At 37.9% G+C, this 22,938-nt stretch overlaps 1 protein-coding gene across 1 annotated transcript in view; it reads right to left on the bottom strand.

Moving 5' to 3' along the window:
* The window catches only part of cntfr (ciliary neurotrophic factor receptor), a 168,529-nt gene that overhangs the window by 1,243 nt on the left and 144,348 nt on the right, over positions 1-22,938 (bottom strand). Inside the window, exons 6-8 of the mRNA XM_037692305.1 lie at positions 12,474-12,542; positions 12,178-12,307; positions 656-782 (exon numbers count right to left, since the gene is read on the bottom strand). Coding sequence (XP_037548233.1) covers positions 656-782; positions 12,178-12,307; positions 12,474-12,542 — 326 coding nt within the window. The remainder of the gene's footprint in view (positions 1-655; positions 783-12,177; positions 12,308-12,473; positions 12,543-22,938) is intronic.

Below are 22,938 nucleotides of genomic sequence, written 5' to 3'. Positions count from 1 at the left end.
TTTTATACATTTAAAGTGCTGTGCAAAAGTTTGAAACCATCTCACAAGATGTTAACTATTTAGCAAAACATCACATCAAAAATCACAAGACTATTCCTGTAAATACACATTTTAAAGATACTAATCATCTGCTGCATATCTTTATTTATAGACCTGACACACGCTTGTTCTCCACTTGCCCCATTTTAACAATTTTTAAATAGGAATTTGACTCAAGATGATTAAAAAAAAAAGCCTAATTTAAAACAATTCTTTGAACGACTGTCAAAAAAATAAAATTGAGGAGCTACCAAAAAGGTTCACTTTACGTTATACAAGAAAACCTGGCTCCTAAAAAACTAAGCACAATACATTTGCAAAGTATATACAAATAAATTGTTGGTTAAGTTGGTTAAATGTATTCTATGACAATGTATTGTCAATGTATTGAAATGGGAGTCCGTTATATTGACTTCAATCCTGCAGGGTCTCTTCAAAACCTCCTGGAGTCATAGAACAAACTCCTTCAGTTGTTGCTCTTGGTCTACAAAGCGTGTCCATGACGCGAACAGTCACGCATCGATTTATTAATACACGGCAAGAGCGAACGGTTGGATTCAAATTTGCGTAAAAGATAAAAGCACTTTTGGGCGGTGTTAATTTGTGTGATACTTACCACATGAGCAGCAGCATGAGTCCTAACAGCAAAGGGGAAAATATTGCGATGACCTTGGCAGCTCTGTCCACTGGAACCTGGCCCTTCTGTGGCGCTCTGGATGAAGGTATGGGAGAAGTCTTTGTCTCTGCAAGAACCGACACAAAGGACCTCGTGAACACATTTTGAAGAACCCCCCTGGTCAGTTGGTTTTCTTATGCATTGCATGTGTGGGGCTTTTTGGTCACAAAGTGTAGAATATCCCCGATGGGCAAAACATTCAATACATTGTTTTGATGAATGGAGTGCTGAAAATTTCTCATCATAACGGAAAAAAAGCGAACTGAAAGGAAAACAGCGTGAGGAGCAAAATCAATTCTAATCTGCAAGCACAATCAATATGAGACTTGTCAAGACATTTATGAAGCGAAAGAGACAAAACACAAACACACAAAATAATAAAAAATCAGCAGGCATAACGTAAAAAAGACAAAAAAACCTCATTTGATCTCAAAACTTGGATAAACGGTGAAACGGGAAGTAAACAGAGTTACAAAAATAAAAATAAAACTTACACCACACTTAAAAAAAAAAAAAAGTTAACATTGTGAATCTGGTTTGAACAGAAAATATTAAATTGCTGCATTTTTTTAAGTTCACTGCACTGTCACTGAATGTATAAAAGATATGAAGAGACAATGCAAAGGTCAATTAAACTCATGCTTCATATTCAAACAAATGTTGTACATAAATGCTGAACAACAAAAATGAAATAAAACCAGGAGTAATATAGTACCATTTCATAAAATCACAAAGGAAAAAATCAATAAAAATAACTCACTTAAAAAGTAATAAAGACACCCGAGGTAAACATTACGGACCAAATTAAATTGTTGAGCTCTACTTGAGTCAAATATGGTCACACTGCCAGCAAAAGTGGCTCTAAATTTAATTGTTTTGCCCTCATGTCAGTATTTTTTATTTATTTGAGCCTAAACATTACAAATGCATTTATTTTATTTATTTATTTATTTTTTAACACAGCATCCTGTGTGTGACATCACATCAGGGCAGCTGTGGCTGAGTAGTTAGCGCAGTCGTCGTCCAGTGCAAGAGTTGGGGGTTCGAATCCACCAGCAGTCACATGCCGAAGTGTCCCTGGGCAAGACACTGAACCCCTCTGTGTCTCTGATGTGTGTCCCATCGGTGCATGAATGTGATAAAGCTCTGATTAGTCTCTTTAGAATGATTTCTTCAATTAGATTTGTAGAGATTCAAGGATTCAAGGTTCTTTGTCATTCGCACCCCATGTGGTACATGTGGTGGAACAAAATTATGTGCACAGGGTCCCAGTTACATCCAACAATAAAATGTAAAAGAAAAACAGAAATAAGATCTAAGATATGACCAAGAAAATCATCAACTAAATACACACTAAGCACTAGTAGCATAAAACACTACGCCGAACAGCAGCACGAACATGAGTCTGTGTGAGCAGATGAGCACGCATGAACACAGCAACATGAAATATAGAAAGATCTAGTGTGAACGGGTAAATGAGGGCACAGATTGTAGTGTAAAGAGCTTTGGGTATCTCGATAAGATAGAAAGGTGCTATATAAGTACAGTCCATTTACTGTACATCTTGTTCTGTGGGTTGTATACTGGTAATCATACTGTAGTTGCAATCACATTATATTTATTATGTGAATGACAGTATAAAAAAAAAAAAGAAACGTGATATGTGAAATAATCACATTCAACCATAGAAGAGCAAAATTACTGGCAGGAAAGATACATTTGTTGAAAATGATCACTATTTATGTATTTCTTTGCTCTACATTTCTGTTATTTTGCTTGACAAATTAAAATATCACAGTTAAATGTTTCTACAGCAGCACAGAAAACAAACATATGCAAGATGTTTGTTACTCAGTTTAGAATCTCTGGATGTTTTTTTTTTTTTTTTTTTTTACTAACATATATATATATATTCCTCAGTAAAGTGAGTCTATATGTCTTTCTTTTATTTTTCCCCTTTGGTTGTAATTAATGACTTTTGCTTTGCACCACATTGGGAGTCACGAGATATTAAACTGAAGCAGCCAGGTGTGAAACAGTGAAGACAAAGAGGAAACGGAGGTGCATTAAACATGTCCAACTCTGCACAACACTTCCTGCCTGCAGGAAAACATTATGCTTAAAAGTGGAGCAAATTTTATACTGTATATGCAGAAATAATGTGTTGTTGACAAGGAGAGGAAGTTGAGGGGTGTACGGTGATGTATCAAAAGTAGGTGAGGGCGTGTAAACAGAGGAGACAATGATGAGGAGGAGAAACGACAAACGGCAGCACTGCAGAGAGGAAAGAGACTGAAATGATTCGGAACGCTGAATAAACTCTAACTATATGTGTTTAAAAGAAGAAAAAAAAGCTCCCTGTGGCACTTGGTTAAATCTAAGTAACAACTATAAAACAAATGATTGGAGAATTTGAGATCATTCAAATAAATATGTAATCTTTGTGATTACATTTAGCATTTTGTTTCTGCGGGTTGCCTTGTTGTGGCTAAACAGAAATATCTAAGGACAGAACATGTTTTTTCTTCTAAACAGACAAACTCTAAAATCATATTACACTCAGAATATACAACCCAGTTCCATAGAAAAGTTAAGACGTTGTGAAATCAAACAGATGAATGAACGAACAAATAATAAATAAATAAAAATAACAAATGATTTGTAATTCTCATAAATCCCATGTTTTAGTCACGGCTGAACATCGCACACAAAACTATACCAGCCTGCTTCCAAAACTGCATGAAACATTTTGAAAAATATTTTAAATTAACAAAATATCTATCTATCTATATTGTTCAGTTGCTCCTTTTCTCAGCCACAGAGTATTAATTCGCACAAAGACTTGACATTTTTTTTTTTTTACCCTGGATGTCCTTCCTGATGCAACCACAGACTGCTGAGCTACCACAGCACTCTATGTGGAGCAGAGAGCTGCCATCTTGGGCACATGGGGGAGCAGACCATAGGGGTTAAGGGTCTTGCTCAAGGGCCCAAAGTATGGCAAAAGAGGACGGAGGCAGATGCGGGTACTTCACTTTTCCCACCCACATTTTGATGTCATCAGTCTAGGGGGTCAAACCGGTGACATTCCTATCACAGGCTCGCCTTCCATTATGTACAATACTCATTATCATCAAGATATTCAAATGTTTTACAAAAATGTTAAGTGTGACAAGGACGAGGATGAAAATCCATATCGGATGTCTTTGATCTCGGGGTCCTCAAGCAGCACTGCATTAAAAATGTTCTAATTCTCTTGTGATTACTACATGGATGAGCATGCATCAGGATGTCACTGCATGTGTTCCTGAACACGTTATTGTATTTAAACACTGTTTAGCCACTTCTCTATTGTTAAGTATCACTCTAATCTTGTTGTTTCTATTCAGTGCTACTCAAGTGTAGGTGTTTCTCCATTGACAGTGTGTCCCTCAGTCATTGGGCAGGATCATGGGTGCGATTGTTGGCAGGTGGGAGCTCTGGTTGTCACGACCATTGCTGGGTGAACAGTACCCATAGGTGGCATCCATCTCAGCAAACCACCTCCTGTCCCTTCGGTTCGACCCGCTTTGAATGTTGTGATCTTTTATCTTTTGGTAATAAAATGTCATTGTTTTTAATTTGTCATGGCACTGCTACTAAATGCAAGTGTAGCCGTGGGTGGCCAGATTCTCTGACACCTCTCGGTAAACGTACATTTTCCTCTTTGCTCCTTCGAGCACAAGCTGTCCGTGTTCATCTGACAAAAATGATAAAAAGGTTTACCCCTCATCATTTGACAACAGATAAACCTGTGATTTTCAACTCTCCATTTCAGTAACGTACACGTAGAGCTGTCATTTCTAACCCTAGCCCTAAGCTTGGACCCATCGGACCTGAATTCAGGGCAGGCTGGGCCATGATAATGTGCTGGATGGGTAGGCCAGGTCAGTGTCAAGATTTTGATTGGGTCAGCAGATCAGCCGCGATCCAATTATATGATAACATGGCTTGCCATACTTTCACCAGCTGCACGCAGCTATTTCACCGCGAGCTGACTGTCCTCGAAAGAGATAAAAAGTTCAGTTAGGCTTCAGATGGGACTGTACTGCCAGGCATTGATCCATCGTCCAAATGGATGTTCATTCAGCCGTTGTACTCAGCGGACGCACGCGGCCGATGACCCAAACAGGTGAGATCCCAAAGCAGATGTGTCGGAGCGGTTTGTGTCTGAGTAATGCAGAATGCAGGCAGAAACAGGACTTAAATGCTCTTTGATGGCCATGAAAGGACAAACACCTCCTCAGCTCCGATCTTCTGCCCCTTTTACTCAGTTGCGCGTCCCCGACCGTTAATAACCAATAAAAAATGTATTTTTTCCCCCGGGCCATCCGGTCGAGTGGGGTTCGGAAATGATGACTGCGGGCTGGGGCCAGGCCGGATTGGATTTTTTGGGCCCGAATACAACATACATACACAAACACTCAACGACCGGATTGAACGTGGCACTTAAGGAGGAGGTTGTAAGTACAGCCTTGGCTCATAGAGTGACATCAATCAGTGGGCCAGTCAATGGCTGCAGTTTGCTGATGTCAAAATCAATTGATCAACTTGGCTTGCTTAGAACCATGGATGAGGCAGTTCCCAAAACTAAGCGGGAACAGGTAATGGAGACACATTTGGCCAATGATGAGTTGATGCAAGCTGAGTAAAGCCACACGTGGAGAAGGGGCTTTTTATGTTCCATCCAAAATTGCTATTTATAGCCCTATCATATGAAGAAGAAGCCATATGTGAACACCATCCACCTTCTTCATAACATCATCCATCTTCTGGAGGCTCATACTCATTCATAATAGACTGAGACAAAGTGAAAAATGACTGTGGGCTCAGACAAATCAAAATGTTAAATTACTTTTGGAAACCACAAATGCCATATATTTTGTACTGTAGAGGAAAGGGATCATTCAGCCTACTAGTAGTGCACAACTCTAAAGCTAGCCTCTTTGATGGGATGTGGGGTGCATCAATGCCTATGGACAGCTTACATATCTGGTAAAGCACTATGGATATAGAAAATTATATACAGGTTTTAATGCAACATATGCTCCCAGCCATGCGTAATCTTTTTTTCAGGAAAAGTCTTACAAATATCAGCAAGCTGATGCTAACCTGTATCCTGCATCCATTATAAAAGTATGGCTTCGTACTAAGAGAGTTTTGGTGATGAACTGGCCTGCCTGATGTCCAGACATCTTTAGAGGCATGTTCCAGCATGTACATATTTTAATTCTAGCGAGAAAAAAAGAAAGACTCAAGTCCATCTATCCCTAAGACTTTCAACCCCATTTGTAGACATCCACCATGGAGAAATGGGAATCTAGCTGACAAAAGAAACTCCACGTCTCCGAACCAACTTTATTGTTGATGGCAACTCTTGTTTAACATCTACACAAATACCTGAGGACTACTCTGCCATGAAACAGAAACTAAATATGTATAAATAGTACTACACATGAAATAAATAAGAAGTGATATCTTATGTTGCCTCTTCAGTGCTAGACAGGGTCCAATTTCTGTCTCGCATCGTGAGCAAGGCAGAAACCTAGATCTTAGAGGGCTCCGACACTAAGGTTAACTACAACCTTTTAAATCTTCAGATGATCATCAGTTTACTTCCTGGAATGTCGTGGGTAAGCACTGATCTCCGAGGATGGGATTTCTAAATGTGGTGTCTGTCACCAAGCTATCCTTTTCATGTGAAGTCCATCTGTTGATGCCAGAAAACAGAACAGAAATGCTAGTGCAACCGTTGGCGACGTCTCTCTGCAGTTTGCAAAACCTGTTAGCGCCGAGAGAAACTGTGAGACAAACAAAAAAAAGTGGGACGCCAAAGAAATGTGGTTCATGGGACAAACACAAGAGCAAGACAGAGAGGAGATACAGAATGTGTGTTTACGCTCAAAGCTGCACAATCAATAAGTCAACGGAAGTGTGTTCATTTTCTGATTGACTGAGCAGCGAAAAGAGAAACTATTGGTCAGTGTGGAAACGGTAAGAAACATGATGGCTGAAAGAAAGTTAGCTCACTGAACTTCATGTACTTACCTGCCTGAATCGTATTTTCCATCTTTGTGTTTGAATGTCATTCTACTTAAAGTCCAAACTGAACGATGAGTTGATTTAACGTTTGAACTGTTACACACATTTCACATACTTTAAAAAAAAGTAAATTAAAGGTTTATCATGATCTGTATTCCTGCAAATATAAACACTACTGGGTGAACAACTCTAACTGCAATCTGCCAGATTACTACTGCTTAAAAAAAAAAAAAAAATCATGTCAGTTAGTTTTTCCCTGTTTAATTCAATTCAATGTAGTTAATTTCACCTTCATTTAATTTATCAGTATGATCCAATGCAATAACTCAATTTAATTCAATCCAAGTCTTCACATCAGTTCAAAACAGTTTAATTGTGCTCCTCAATTCAGCAGTTTATTTAGTCCAAATTATCCACATCACCTTAATTTAACTCAAGTCAATCCTTCTTTTTTCAATTGTATCCAGTCCAGTTCATCTTAATTCATTTATGTAATACAGTTCAAGTGAATGAGTTAAGTTATATTCACCCAAGTTTAACTATGTTTCTTAACTCAATTTTTTGTGTTTTTTTTTGTCCAATCCAATGTAATTCAATTATTTTATCCAGTTGAATTCAGTTCTATTTTTCTCAGTTCAAGTTATTTTATTCAACTTAACTCAATTAACCCAATTTAATTCACTTCTTCTTCGCTGTAACTAAGTTCAAATCAGTACACTTCAAGTCAACTCGGCTCATTTCAATTCTTAATTTAAAGTCAACCCAATTAAACTTATTTGTACAACTCTTATTCAGAAGATAATCATCTCAAGTCGTCTCACTGAACAAAAAGAGCAAAAAGTTCCAAATTAGATTCAGTTTCATGCAGTCCATTGTGTTCCAATGGAATCCCCTTGCAATTCAACCTAAAACAGATTTAGATGAGAAATCAATTACATTAAGTTTAATTCAGTCTGAACATAAGAGTTTTTTTTTTCTTCTCCAAGTTGTTTATTTTGTGTTTTAAGGACACATTTTCATTTGGCTTACATGAATTCTGTTTAGCTTTCAATTTATTTGATTATGTTGTTAAAAAAAAAAAAAGGGGGGGGGGAGTGGGAAAAACTGCATCCATGAGTCTCAACACCCAAATATGAAGTCATTGTATGGATCTCAACAGGCCGTTGCAGTTGCTACAGACCAGTTTCTACCCAGCTATAATCAGTCATCCAGCAAGTGACATCTTTAAAATTGGGCAGCAAAAGGTCAAACAGAAAAGATTTGTATGACGCGTGGGCTGCCAAGAGCTAAGTGTAAGAGGCATGATCAATAGAAAGAAGTTAAAACGAGAGAGAGAGAAAAAAAAAACACAGGGAAAGAGAGACCTAAAGGCAAAATGGAGCCAGCGAGAGAGAGAGAGAGAGAGGGAGAAAAAAAGAACATGACAAGGAGAGCAGGAAGGAGAGCAGAGAGGCAGCAGCTGGGTGGAGAAGATGCATGAGGAGAATCCAAATAAACTGCTGTTATTTCCTTGACACCATGAATAATACGCTGTGCACTGACCGAAGGTTCATGAGAGAGCATGCAAAACATGCTATCTGATAGGAGGAGCACGCCTTCATTGGTTTTCTTTTTGTTCACAACAGTGTTAGAAGATGGAAAAGATGGGTTTCATCAGCACTACGTTTGTGTATCTTCATGAGCTTATTAAATGCAGACTGACAATCACCATGCAGTGCTGCTTATGACCAAAAGAAGTCAGTCTTGTATTATAAAACTAACAACAAAATTCAAAGGGCAGCCACAAAAAAAAAAAAAACAACATAAAATAAAATTAAAAAGATGGCTATGAGCATTTTTTTATTATTCAAACAAGGTTTGAATTGATAGATGAACATGCCGAATAGAAAAAATAAGGGCTATAGCTTGCAAGAAGGTTATTTTTTCTCATTTTAAATGTCTCACAACTCACAATTAAAACTGAGCTGGCTCACCAAATTCTGCATTCTGTATCACTGAACAAGCTAAATGAGAGCATCATTAGAGCTCAACTACTGACAAGTATTTAAATAATGCAATGACTTTTTAAATAGCTCGTTCTTCATGAATCAGAGAGTTTAAAAGGTAGATGCCACTCTCATATGAACTCATTCAGTCGAAGGCTCACTATCTCATTATAGCTCAGTAGTTTGCATTGCATACAGCTGAACCGTGGACCAGTCTTGTGTAAGGATTATTTAATCCCCGGGCTGTCCTTGATCTGAAAGACAAGGCCTTAGTTTTTAAACTGAGGCCTTGTGAGTCATTTTGACCCAAGGGCAGCAGGAGTGTCTCAACTAGGTAAAGTCAGTTTGTTAGGTCTTGCCAATGGAAACCTAATGTTAACTTGCTACGTCTTGCACAAAACTGTTTTGCCTATTAAGGTGGATTAACCATCACAGGCTCTAAAAACCACTAATTTAAAGGGAAATACACAAAACATATAAATGCCAGCTGCCCAGACAGCTGCTGCAACAATTGGTTTGATGTCCGTCGTCCTCATTGAGGTCTCCAACTACAGTGTGTTGTAACCAACTTGAACGGGCAAATGCTCACATTTGAAGGCATATGACACGATGGAGAGGTGTTCAAGGATAAATCCCAGTCTTCACTGTACAGGACAGATGGCAGACTGCATGTAGGTGGGTGAGCAGTTTTCTGATGTCATCGTTGTGAATCGAGTGGTAGAGGTGGGGGTATGGCATGGGTTGACATCAGCATATGTTGTCACGTATCGGCGTATCTTAAAGGAGGTGCTGTGGATGTATCTCCGTCTACTTGGTGGAGGTGCTTGAGTACCTGAGATCTTGGAGCTGGCGGGAAATGTGGCTCATGACCACATGAAGACCAGGATCATACCCTGACACATATAGCTGGCTGTCCGCAATGACAAGAAGCTCAACAAGCTGCTGGGAGGAGTGGTCATTGCTCAGGGAGGAGTTCTGCCAAAGATTCAGGTGTTCCTTCTTCCCAAGAAGACCGAGAAACCCATTGAGTCCAAGTAGATACTGTAGATCAACATCTGCAACCAGTTTCTTCAGATCTGCTGTAAGACGGACCGCTACAAGAGATCCGTCCTGCTCACAGTCATCAGCCTCTATAACAACTCTAATGAATCCAGGATGATGAGCTACAACATTTAACTTCACTTTGGGATTAATGAAGTATTTTTGAATCGAACTGAATGTTTTGGACAATGAACACAGGGACTGGTGTGATTACACGTGGTCTGCGGTTGTGAGGCTGGTTGAATGCCAAATTCTCTGAACGTGGACATCCCTACAGTGACCATGCCAATTGCACGCTCCTTCAAAACTTGCAACGTCTTTGGCATTGTGCCGTGTGCTAAAACTGCACATTTTAGAGTGGCCTTATTTATGGCCAGCCTAAGGCACGCCTGTGCAATAATCATGCTGTCTAATCAGCATATTGATATACTGCACTTGTGAGGTGGATGGATTGCAAAGCTGTATGACAGTAACAGCTGTTTTTTGGGGGGGAAGTATCCTTGGTTGTTTGTGTTGAATTAAATAAATAAATCAAAGGCACCACACGAAGGATGATTTCTTATATTAATAGATATTTCTGAGAACCCTTTCTTTGGTACAAAAACAACCCCTCTTTTGCTAAACAAAGATCAGTCAGTCAGTTACTAAAAAGAGCGACATTCGCCTGCTGGTATAGAAAGAAAGCTCCTTGGATCACATACATCATCTGGCCTACAAGTACCTGCAAGGGCCAGTTGCACATAGTGGCAATCATATTTTATTGATTTGATTATAAAACAAGAACAATCCCAGGCCAACCTGAATTAAATTCAGGTCACTAATGCTTGTCTATAGAGTGACTTTGAAATCTTGAGCCAGATTGATAACTCAATCAAAGAGACGTGTGCTTCATCTCAACTGCCGTGTTACCATAATGCCATCTGCACTGCAGTCCAGGAGCAAAGTGCAACCTTAGTCCAGACTTTATTTTTCTTTTGTGAAGCTTTTACGGTTGAACAAGTGACCAAAATGTTGCCAATGTAGAATCCTGGTCTAACTTCAACATTTGCCTGAACATATCCTTCCCCAATACCTCATTGATCCTAAACATATGCATTTTTTTTAAATAGTGCCTAATTCATGTCAATATATCCAATTATCGTGTTCCAAATCTTAAGTAGATGCAGGTCTTGGTTTGCTGGAAAGGAAAGGGCACGATCAGTAGATGGACAAAGAATACTTTTATTTTGTGGTATTTCAGTGAATTCTTAAAAATGTATATAATAAATAAATGAATAAAGGTTTAGTCCGGGATGTCTTGTTGTTTTACAATTATCTGCCCATAGAGAGATTTCAGTCTGACTAGCAAGCCAACCTTGATATTTGCCACATGCTTAAAAAAGTCCAAAGTGTTTGGACTCCATGACAATGTCTTAAGGTGTGTGCATATTTATACACATACAAAAAATGTTTAAATTGCAAATAGTTTAATTACAATTATTATTTTTTTTAACGTCTAAAAAATATGCAATGAAAGAGAGTCAGTCTGGAGCTGTGGGGGATACGTGAGTCTTTTTTTAAAAAAAAAGATAGCGCGGTTATTCCCTTGAGGCACAATTCAGGCTAAAGCTGCTGTGAGTGTCAGTTTGTGTCTAGACTGCTGGATTTTATTTCTCAAGTTGTGGTAGAAGTTCAAAGTTATGTGTGCTCAATGTCATGCTATAAAATGTTATTGAAACCTAATTTCATACCTAACTGATTAAATACATGTCTATTGGATAGCCTTGGGAATAAAACATTGGTAAATGAAACCCAGACATAAGAAGAATATTTAAGTGTCAAAAAATTTAATTAAATATGCATACCATACGAGTTGTTTGCAGTATTGTTGCACTAGTGAACTAATCAGTGATGGTATGAACAAAAGGACAGCCAATTTCTGAATCTAAAAGAAAGCCTTCCATGATACATTTTCCATATTTGTAATAATCTATCTACATTTAGCCTTTCATATCAATGTATCTTTGATGACATCAAATTTAGCTGAAGTTTGTGTTTGCAGCTGATATGAGAAGGCAAACAACATTAGGCTAATGCATGCATTTTTATATTTAATATTAGTTCAACTTTACAGGCTAACATTTTAAGCATGCTAAAAATCTGAAATCACCATTTTGGTAAAAACATCCATTAACAGCGAACCGTTTTTAAAGATTCAAAACCGCTATGCAATTATTGCAGCTTATTTCACGAAATTCTCTATATTTGGGTGCCCACGAAAACACTGCTGAACTTATTTACAAATAGGTGAACTTTGAAGACCACTGACCACAAACTTTATTCGCCAATCCTAAATGTGTTCGAAGTTCAACCTACCAGTAGGGAAGTCCACATCAGTTGTGGGAGTGATGGCAGAATGTGGCAGAGGATCTTCAATCCAAGGTGTAGCGTGGACAGCCACACTCCAGTCACTCCACGTTCCAATTTCTGTGTCCTTAGCAGCCACCTGTTGAATTAGTGACAGAATTATTTAACTAATTTAGATAAAAAATGTTAGAAAGATTGTCCCACAATGTGCAAAATAAAACAATGAAAGGCCAAACTCAGTCTCGTTGACTTTGTGTAAAACGTCACTTTTCCTTGTTAATTGTGAGACATACTAAACTTCTTACTTGTATGATGTATTCCTTGCCAGCATAGGCATCAGTGATGGTATGAGAGGTGCTGTCAGAGAGCTCCACCTAAACGGCCAACACCATAAAGCAAAGGTGATGAGAATGAATGAACAGTGTGTAACTTTATTTTTCAACAGGACAAATACAAATTATTTCTGTCTTATCCACATTTTTTTATTGAATTCATTTTCAATAAAATTTGACTTTATATGAAACCACCTCTTTATCAACCATACACTCTTTTCAGTGTGCTCAATGGCCCTAGTGATTTGAAATGTTCCAAAAACAGGAAATATAAAATTCTCAGCTAAAAGAGGCAGTTCAGATGTCCTAAATCAACTTTTGATGCCCAATCCTGTCATAGCCCTACCCATAAATTATGAGCTCAGTATAGATATTTTAGCTTGTGCATTTAGCTTGTAGTGATTTATGATTGGAAGACCTTTACACCATTCACTTGAATAGGTCAAGTGTGCTTTAACCTTCAGGTGTTTTACACGTTGATGAACTGACTGAAACTTGATGCCCCTCTACAGCCTCTGCTCTCCGCACATACAACTCCTACAGTGACACATGCATAATTGATAATTATACTAGAGAGCACTGGCATCAATGCCAGCTAATTTTCAGACAGAAAATGAACTAAATGTTTGAGTTACAGAGGAGTAAATGGGAAAATGATTTGCTGCTTCCCTGTAATTTACAGTCAGTGCTGTGTGTGCACGTTTGTTTGCCATTGGGCGGTGTTGGAAAGGGTGGAGAAATTGAGTCTGCTTCTGTTTTTTTGGCCACAAGGTCAAATAAAATTACTTGGTAAATGTTCACTGAATCTTGCAGTCTATCATACAGACAAAATATGAACAATCCTTTATGTTTCATAACGGATAGAAAAATAATTAAAACAAACAAAGTGGGGAATAAAGGTAATAAAATATTAAGATGTTAAAAGTAAGCAGATCTCCCAGACTTTGCACGGTAGCTTAAAAAATGTCATAGTTAATTCTTCAGTTTAGCCTCTGTGACATAAAGAGCAGAATATGTTTAAATGACAATTAGCTATACATCCAACATTAGCGATTCAACATAGTTTTTATGAAAAGTTTTGTGCATTAGAGGCAGCAAATCTACTAATATGGAGCCATCAAACATGTTTGTTTTTTTAAAAAAAGGGGGGTGTAAGCTCAATCATCCAGGTACCCTAGATAACAACAAAAAAGGTTAAATTGTGTCATCTGTACCAGTTTATTTAGTGAGAAATGTTTCATCCCCCATCCAGAGGACTTCCTCAGTCTACAGCTTGCCAACCAGATTTGTCCCATAGGTTGATTGTTGTACATGATTGATTGTTTTGGGTGGGTGTGTTAAAAGCCTGCTTCTGAGATTCCAGTAGGAGGTTGGCTTGATCTGGTTGGCAGGCTGCAGACTGAGGAAGTCCTCTGGATGGGGGATGAAACATTTCTCACTAAAGAAACTGATCCAGAAGACACGAATTAACCTTTTTTTTAATGTTTGTTTTCAGTTTTGTTTCAAACCTAAGTTATTATTAGTTTTGTTTTTTTTTGTTGTTAATTTTGCATCGAAATCTTACGTTTATTCTTCACTGAACAAAATAAACACAAATTTGGTGTACTGTGTGTACATTCCCAAAAAAAAAAAAAAAAAAAAAAAAAAAAAAGGAAAATACCCAATAAAGCATAATGTTCAAGCTGTTTATGATGCACTGTATGATAAAAAAAAAAATAAAAAAAACAAGTTGTTGTTAAAAATAAGTTTAAAGAAAGTAACATTTATTCCTGAAAGAGGACAGCTAACTAAATTTCCGTAGCAGTTCAAAATTAAATTGGTTACAATGAATGTGATCCAGTGAACCTTTGCAGAGAAGAAAAAACTATCAGTTCAGCACTACTCCAATTGGGGATCTAGAAAAAGTTACCAGAGAGAAGCCTAAAAGGCTTCAAAACCCCCCTGGGTGTTTCCCAAGGACTCCTGAATGACTCTTAGACCAAGAAATGGAAATTCTTCTCATCTGATAAAATAAAGACTGTACTATTTGGCATTATTCCCAGTTGAGGAAACCAAGTCTTGTACACTGATGTCATCTCTATAAACATGGTAAAAGCAGCACGATGCTGGGAAGATTTTCTTGCATCAGTGGCTGGCAGACTACTTAAGACAAAATAAATATTTATGCAAAAAGTATTCAGAATAAACATTTTCTGGATATCTCAATGTCTAATGCTAAAGGAAATGTCTATGTTTAAGACCATTGCAGCTACATACTGTTAAGAAACCATAGAAAATCCCTCTTGAAAATTGTGAAAGTCCTGTGGTGACACAGCAAAATGTTAATTAACCAGAACTTCATTTTGTATGGACATTCCTTTTTCATTTTTTTTTCTGAGCTTATCATGTCTAAAAAAAAAAGAAGATAAAAAAGTTGTTATTGCTTTAAACATGTCACAACAAAGTACAAAGTTAGTGTGACAAGAGTCATGAAAAGTGTACATACAGACTAACCAAGCACCAAGCAAGTACATTTCTAAATATGATCAAAAAGTCTAGAAAAAAAATGTTCCTGTTTGACAATAAACAAACTTCCAAGAATAAATACAGTTCATAAACCTACACAAGGTGATGTCAGTGAACAATGCCCAGTAGATTCTGGCAGATCCTGATCACCCACTCCACGGTGAGTTCAGGTTCCTTCCATCAGGACGCAGGTATCTGCTGCCCAGATGTTGGACGACCATCTGATCCCTGTAGCGATCAGGCTTCTCAACAAACAGTGATGATTTCATGTATTATTTTATTGTCTCAATGTCTTTAGTATGGATGCTTTGTGTACTGACTGTGAAACAAATAGCCCCTTGGGGATAATAAAGATTCTTGAATTTGAAACATCAAAGTTGAACTAACGATTCATAGATGTAATCATTTAACCGATCACCTGCAATTTATCTTATAAACACCATAAAACAAATAAGAGACAAAGCCCAAATTAAATAGCAATAACATTTCTACAGGAGCTTGTTATTTGATCAAAACCCCCTCTCAGCATCATGTAATTTTTGTCTACCACCAGCGATAGTCAAACCTTTTTCCATTCTGTTCTTCTGGATATGCAAACCTATATTCAGTCAGACAAATAACCCACTCATACACCCAGAACGCCTATGCACACCGTCTTCCTGTAATCTCTCTCTCATCGCTCACCCTCTGCGCAAAGTTGACCCCTGTATTTTCAGCATAGCCTTGATGTTAACAGCCTCTTTCTATCTGGCTCTGCCTCCCTCAGTTTGGAAGGAAGCTTAGACTTTATCTGCCTAACAGAGCGCTACATTTCCAGGCTTAATTTCATTAGTGGCATGCAAGAACGTCATCTCATCACGTGTTTTTTTATTTTTTTTTTCTATTGAGTCCTGCTTGCAAGCACAGTTACACATCAGTGTAAAGCATTTTGTGTGTGTTAAAAGAAGTGTGTTGCCTTTGAGGCTACATTTTCTAATGTTTAGATGTAGTCCAACCAGCGTATCCAACCGTTACTTCCATCTGCATTCCTCGCTGCCTCCAATGTGTATCCGTGTGTATGTGTGTGTGCATTTGAACACTGATGTCTATGGTGTGAAACCTTGACACAATCCGGTCACATCTGTTTGACTTTTTTGTGTTTTGACAAATTTTGCGTGTGCACTTTTATACGTTTTCCAGTGTGTGCGTGTGAACGTGTGTTCTCGGGTTTTGAAAAAATATACTTTTCTGGTTTTTTTTTGCCTTTCCGTACTCACGTTTACTTTTACTTTTTGTATGCCGACCTGCACACGTGTGTTTAAACTACATATATGTGCATGTGATGAGGAAAGTGTGGCGTAAACAGCTTACAGATAAACATTTCCAGAGAGACGGATGTGTTGTTGGAATGCCAAGTGGCTAAACTTGCTGTGAGAACGGTATTTAATATCTCGCAGCGTGGGGAGGTGTAGGGGTGGCTGAGGGTGCACGAGGGATATGGATGGAAGGCTGTTGCATTGCTGCCAAAAAAAGGCTTTCTATTGTGGCTGTATTTGTTTCTCTCTGCTCCCTGTGCGTGAGCGTGTATTTACATTGCACATGTGTCTTGAGGGCTTATCTGTTCAGTGTTGATTAAACGTAAAATACTCCAAATACATTGAAACACTTTATTCGGTGTACACACTCACAGGGAAAGAAAAGCTGGGAAACACACACAATGCCACCTCAAACAACAAAATATTTACCTCGGCAAAATTATGTCCCATTAACTCAGACTAAATATCTTATGTTACCTCACTGCAGGGGAATACAGATTTTACCCAAACAGATCGCCCATGACTTGTTTTCAACGCGATGACTTAACGATTGAATGCTTTTCAAGTTTTGTGCATAACTACATGTATTACAGTCTCTTTCTGAGCAACATATGCAGGCAGGAAACACTATAATCTGTGCAGTAAAGGTTCAGATTTTACAAGAAGTAAAAAAAAACAAAAACAAATAGTGATAAATATTTGATGATGTCATAATAATTGGTATACTTTTCCTAAAAGGAACTGTGGGTGCAAAAACAGTTGGATGCCTTCAAGATTCGGACACGTTGTTGTTCACGTCTTTGCTTTTCTTCTTTCTATGTTCATGTAAACTTTACTTTAAATTCACCAAATGGTTTTTATGTTTTTTTAATACCAGTTTTTGTTGGCAGAAGGCAATAAAGTTACACTGTACAATAAATACATATTTTAAATTGTGGCACCTTTGAGGTTTTTATTTATAGTGTAATATAACTAAAGCAAGAAAACCACATTTACATGAGTCAGACACACTGGAGGGACTATGTTTCTCGGCTGGCCTGGGAACGCCTCGGGATTCCCCCGGAAGAGCTGGCCCAAGTGGCTGGGGAGAGGGAAGTCTGGGCCTCCCTACTTAGGCTGCTACCCCGCGCGACCCGACCCCGGATAAGCGGAAGAAAATGGATGGATGGATGGATGGATGAGTCAGACACATAAAATAATCTTATTTTGATTACTTTTGCATGCATTGCTTAAGTTAGAGGCAGAATATATAAATGCTGTGTCTTCATGCCAAAATCTGAACAGCCTAATATCCATCCATTCATCTATCTATTATCTTTAGCAACTTCTTCCTTTTCAGGTTGAGGGGGTCACTGGTGCCCATATCCAGCCTTCACTGTGCAAGAGACAGGGTACACCCTGGACATGTCTCTAGTCCATCACAGGGACACAGAGACAAACAACCATTCACTCTCTCACTCACATCTAGGGACAAGTTAGAGTTACTAGTCAGCCTAACATGCATGTTTTTGTTCTGTGGGAGGAAACTGGAGTACCAGAGTACCCGGAGAAAACCCATGCATGCACAGAGAGAACATGCAAACTCCACCTAGAAAGGCACCCGGACCAGGATTTGAACTGGTGCAACCTGCTTGCTGAGAGGCATCAGCTCTATCAGCTGCACCACTGTGCTGCCCTGAACAGCCTAATTTGGTTGGTGAAATGAATATGGGATTTTTTTTTTTTTAACAGAGCATAACTTTCAGTTTTAAAATTTAATAAAACTTTTGATATATCTTAGATTGCTGAAATTTTGTCTAAAACAATCATCCTCAGCTAAATGAAATAGCTCTGAGCCAGTCAGAAACTTTCCCCAGAATTGTCCTGAGTCTCCAAACTGAGATTATTCTGACTGTTGTCTACTGCAAGTTGTCTACTCATACAGTATTACTTCACATATATCAATACAAAAAAAAAAAAATATATATATATATAGTCCTTCAAGAACTTAAGTATTCATTTGCCAAAGGGAAACTCAGTTCATTTTTACCCCCACTCATGACCTACTATTTTATGTTATACCTATGTGTAACTTTTTAATTCAATATCAGTGTAGTCTTCGATAAATAGTGCCTGCAAGTCCCAGCAAAGGTTGTGCTGTTTATTTGACCGGCATGCAGGTGATAAGATATACTATCACTAACTGAAAATATAATAGCACATCGAAAGTTCAGTTTTGCATGTTCTTCAAAGGCCAAGTTACAGTAAAATCAATTACATCTCTCAATGCACACTATTGTACACATCAAGAGACTGGAGGGCAACAGGGAAAGCATCCCTATAGCAATGATAATACTTTCATTTTTTTGTGTTTGTAAAAATGAAGCTGAAAAACAGACATTTTTCCCCTCGAGTCTGCTAGTTAGCGTGCTGTGAAGGACTTGCCATTCTTCCGTTGAAAATCAAATATGCCAGTAAGCCATTTTGCCAGTTAGGTAGTATCTTTCACAACCTTGTAATGACTGTTACAGCAATGTTGTAAATGCCTTTGCATTATTTTTAGTAATGATAGCTGGTTTGTTCCCCTTTCTGTTAACTGTAATATTATGATTAAGAAGCAAAGGATCTTAATGAGTGTTTTACTAATGGGAGTTTCCAAACAAAGGTTACACTATTTTATGATTATGTTATGTTCATGCTCTTACTCAGATGTTAATTTGAGATGTAATTTTCTTACCTTCTGAGGAAAGGTAAGAAGTATGAATAATATTACAACGGGACATAGAGATGCTTAGAACAAATCTGCTTATTCAAAATGAATGTGCTTACAAATGTCCAAAAAGAGCTAAGTAGTGAGGAAACAAAGCTGAGGTATTCCCTGACACACATTCAAGACACAATGCTGTGCTGCATTATGCACAGACAAACACACACATACTTGCTTGCAAAGAGCTTCTACAGAAATCCAGACAATGTGAAGGGCAGAAAGAGGAGATGTGAACATTCCTCTGGGATTGCACAAGGAACCGTGAGAAAAAAGAATCATTCCCTTTTCCTTTCCTTTTCATGCTTTCCCTTTTCTTATCCTTTATTTTTTATCCAAGGGTTAGATGCATACAGTATGTGTTGTCTGACACTTGTATTTATTGTTGCAAAAAATTCAAACTACAATTTCCAATGGGGTCAATATTTTAACCTTCTCCTATTTCATCCACCCATCCATGCATCCATCTATTCATCCATTCATACATACATACATACATGCATGCATACACTTTACACATGTTTCCTGGGTCGCAGTGGGGCTGATGCCCATCTCCAGCCATCTCTGTGCAAGTGACACAGTGGATAGGTTGCAAGTCCATCACAGGACCACATAGAGATAAATGAAACACACAACGATTCACACTCTCACTCACACCTAGGCATCATTTAGTCTCCAAAGTGTTACCAATGAGTAACACTAGAGTTATCAATGAACTTAACATGCACATTTCTGGTCAGTGAATGAGACAAAGTTAAAAATCCTCGTATTAACATCATGGCAGACCCTCAAAGATGTCAAATTAAAGGTATAAATTGCAGTGAATGTTACAGTTGTGACTTGTGAATTTTAAATAATATGTTTTTGCTTTGTTATACATGCCTAAAACCTATAAAAGGCTCTCAACATGGATGTACAGTCAGTGGTGGAAAGGTCAGTAGGTCAAACTGATAGGTACACAGTGAAAGCAAATGTAAAAATAGATATCGAAAGAGCTAGTGAATAAAGAGGGATGCAAAAAAGGGACAGTCAGGATGCAAAAAGAAGGAAAAGCTCAGAGAGAGACATGGAGGGAATTGGCGTCGGTGGTCAGATCTAATCCAGTGAGCATGTCTGTTGTCCTGGAAAGGAAACCCAATTATATGGCACTTCCAGGGGCCCAATGGCGCTCTGTGTGTTTGTGTGTGTGTATGTGCACAGACAAGGTTGGTCTCATTAAGCTGACTGACAGCTCCCATTTTTCCCCAGCACTTTCCACCCATTTGAAAACACACACACACACACAAATGCTCGGTCCAGGGGTAATTTCTCAAGCAGAATTTCTCGCGCTGAAAACCATAGCAGCAATTACTGTAAAAGAAAGCCAACCCCCACCACCCAATCAAAAACCATGACCTAGACCTTTTACACCCTTATAAAGCATGTGGTAATTTCAATAACACAGTGACAGAGGTGACTACATTATATCTGGTTCATGCTGTTGTATCAGAGTCAAACATGTAAAGCAGGAACATGTCTTGAAATTTAAACCTGAAATCAGAATTCACCACCAATAGCTTACTCTGATGTAGAGACCCTGACAAAGCTTGGGTTATGTTTGAACTTTCGACCTACATGTACTTCATTTGGATTGCGTAATTCCGGGGCAAATTAAGTGCGCAATATTCTACAGGGTCATTGTGAGATGTTATAACATAATTTGTATTTACATATTGCATAATGAAAAGGTGACAGTAAAGTTTTTATCTCTATTTCTGTGTCTGTGCAAGTATAACTGACAAAAAAAATCTCATAAACCACTGGACACATTTTAGTGAAACTTGCAGAACGTAATAATTGGGTAGACATCTAAAGATGAATAACTTTTAGTCAAGCTATCTCAAGCTGGCTGCCAACTGACATAAAACAAAATTACAAAAGCAGCCATAAATCAGTCAATTTTACATATACCAACCTAAAATTTTATGCGGTAGTGCCTGAGACACAGTCCCAACATATGTTTTGAGCACTAACACATTTTGCATTACAGTAGTCCCTCACTATTTCATTTTTCATGGACTCGCACTATTGCGGTTTTTCAAAGTAAGATTGTACATGACACACAAATGGCTGATTGATGGACGAGCCACACAATCGGTATGGAATGTTTTTTTTAAATAAATAATTTAAAATTAATTAGTACCTGCTGCACCTATGTGCAGCCCACAGCTGAAGGAGAAGCTTCCTTCTGCAGCATGTCATATCTCTGCTCTGCAGCGGAGAAGTGGGCGTGGCCAAGAGCGCTGGCAGAGAGCTGAAATCATGACAATCTGTGCTCTTGTAGAGGCTTTAGAAACATTGATTAGAATATTGCAAGTGTGAGAAGGGTTTAAAATTCCTTTATATATATATATATATATATATATATATATATACTACTACTTACTACTTGTACTACCATTCCTACTTCGCAGTTTTTCACTTATCGTGGGGCTTCAGGGTACAAATCCCTTGCGATAAATGAGGGACTACTGTATTGCATTTATTTTTTTTTGTTATTAACTATTTAAAGTCAACTTAGAACGTTGGCAAAATGTCACTGATTTATATGACACTTTCAGGAAAATAATCACTGGATGTACTTCAACAATTGTTTTGTTTTTGGAGTGAACCAATTTTAAGAATGGGTTGGAACAGTTAGCTTACTTCAGAAAATTAAAAAAAAAAGTCAACTATTCAGTCAAGTTGATTTAAATTGAGCTGAAACTTGCTGTGGTAGTAGCTGCAAGTCATTTAAAACATCTCGCAATGGCATATCAAAAATATTGCATGAGATTTTGCAATTTTTATTAGTTATTTGTATAAACTGATTTAGAGTCTAACACTTTGAGATGAAAGAATATAGGCAAAATGTATTTATTTAAGGAATTCTAGGCATTTAATTACATTTTTTTTTCCCATCTAAATATTTCATTTTGTGAAAGGCAGATTTATTTTAAAAGCCATAACATCCCAAACAAGAGGTCAGTACATTGAGGTGTTTGTTCCATAACTCAGAGCAGACGGAGGTGTGTGTTTGACAGCCCGGGATCTGACATCGAGATAGATTTGTCCTAGGTGACAATCGATAGAGGAAGAGAAGAGGGCAGAGGTCCAAATCATTTTCATTCATCCTTACAGAATGGGACATAACAAGCGCTGGAAATAGAACACGATTAAATATTCTAAAATAAACCTGGGGACCAGGTTTAAAAACAACAAGCTCTACATCAGAACTGATGTGCCCATTGTGTTTCCACAACAGTGCTTAAAATATTTTTTTTTAAAAACCTTCAATCAGGCAGTTTTTCTGTAACATTTTTTTTTAATTTTATTTATTGATTTATGTCTCTTATACAGACTTTGTTGGTGCATATTTATGTTATTTTTACTTAACGGAAGCCTCTCGTTTTGACAGTATATGTTAGACTGTAAGCATGTCTTTGGAAAAAAAGATTTTCAGTTAATGTAAAGGCTTCAAACCAACTGTAACATATTTTGACAGCAGAACTTAATGATGATGACTTTCAACCATGACAGCATTGGATCTTATGTGTGTGTGAGAAAGTGTGTGTTCAGTATATTTGTGTGTTGGAGCGACAGGATTTGATAAATGATCTGTCCATGGTAGTGTCCTTTAGATGGGATATTTTCCCCAAACAAGGTCTAAACATTTATCATGTGTGTCCATAAATGGATGACTTAAGAGATGGATGGTAAGACAGGTACACTAATGCACTGGTGGAAGGATACATGGATGGAGGAAGGAGCGGGCAATGGTAAAACACTGAGTTGTTTAGAGTGGTGAAATGGGTGCCTAATCGTAAAAAGCAGGATGGGAAGATAAAAAAGAAACATAGAAGCAAGATTTTTCAGT

Source organism: Nematolebias whitei, chromosome 18 (assembly GCF_014905685.2).
Source record: "Nematolebias whitei isolate Nwh7 chromosome 18, NemWhi1, whole genome shotgun sequence".
In the NCBI taxonomy this organism is placed as follows: domain Eukaryota; kingdom Metazoa; phylum Chordata; class Actinopteri; order Cyprinodontiformes; family Rivulidae; genus Nematolebias; species Nematolebias whitei.
The sequence above is the reverse complement of the archived record's forward strand: the minus strand, read 5'-3'. Positions and strand labels throughout refer to the sequence as shown.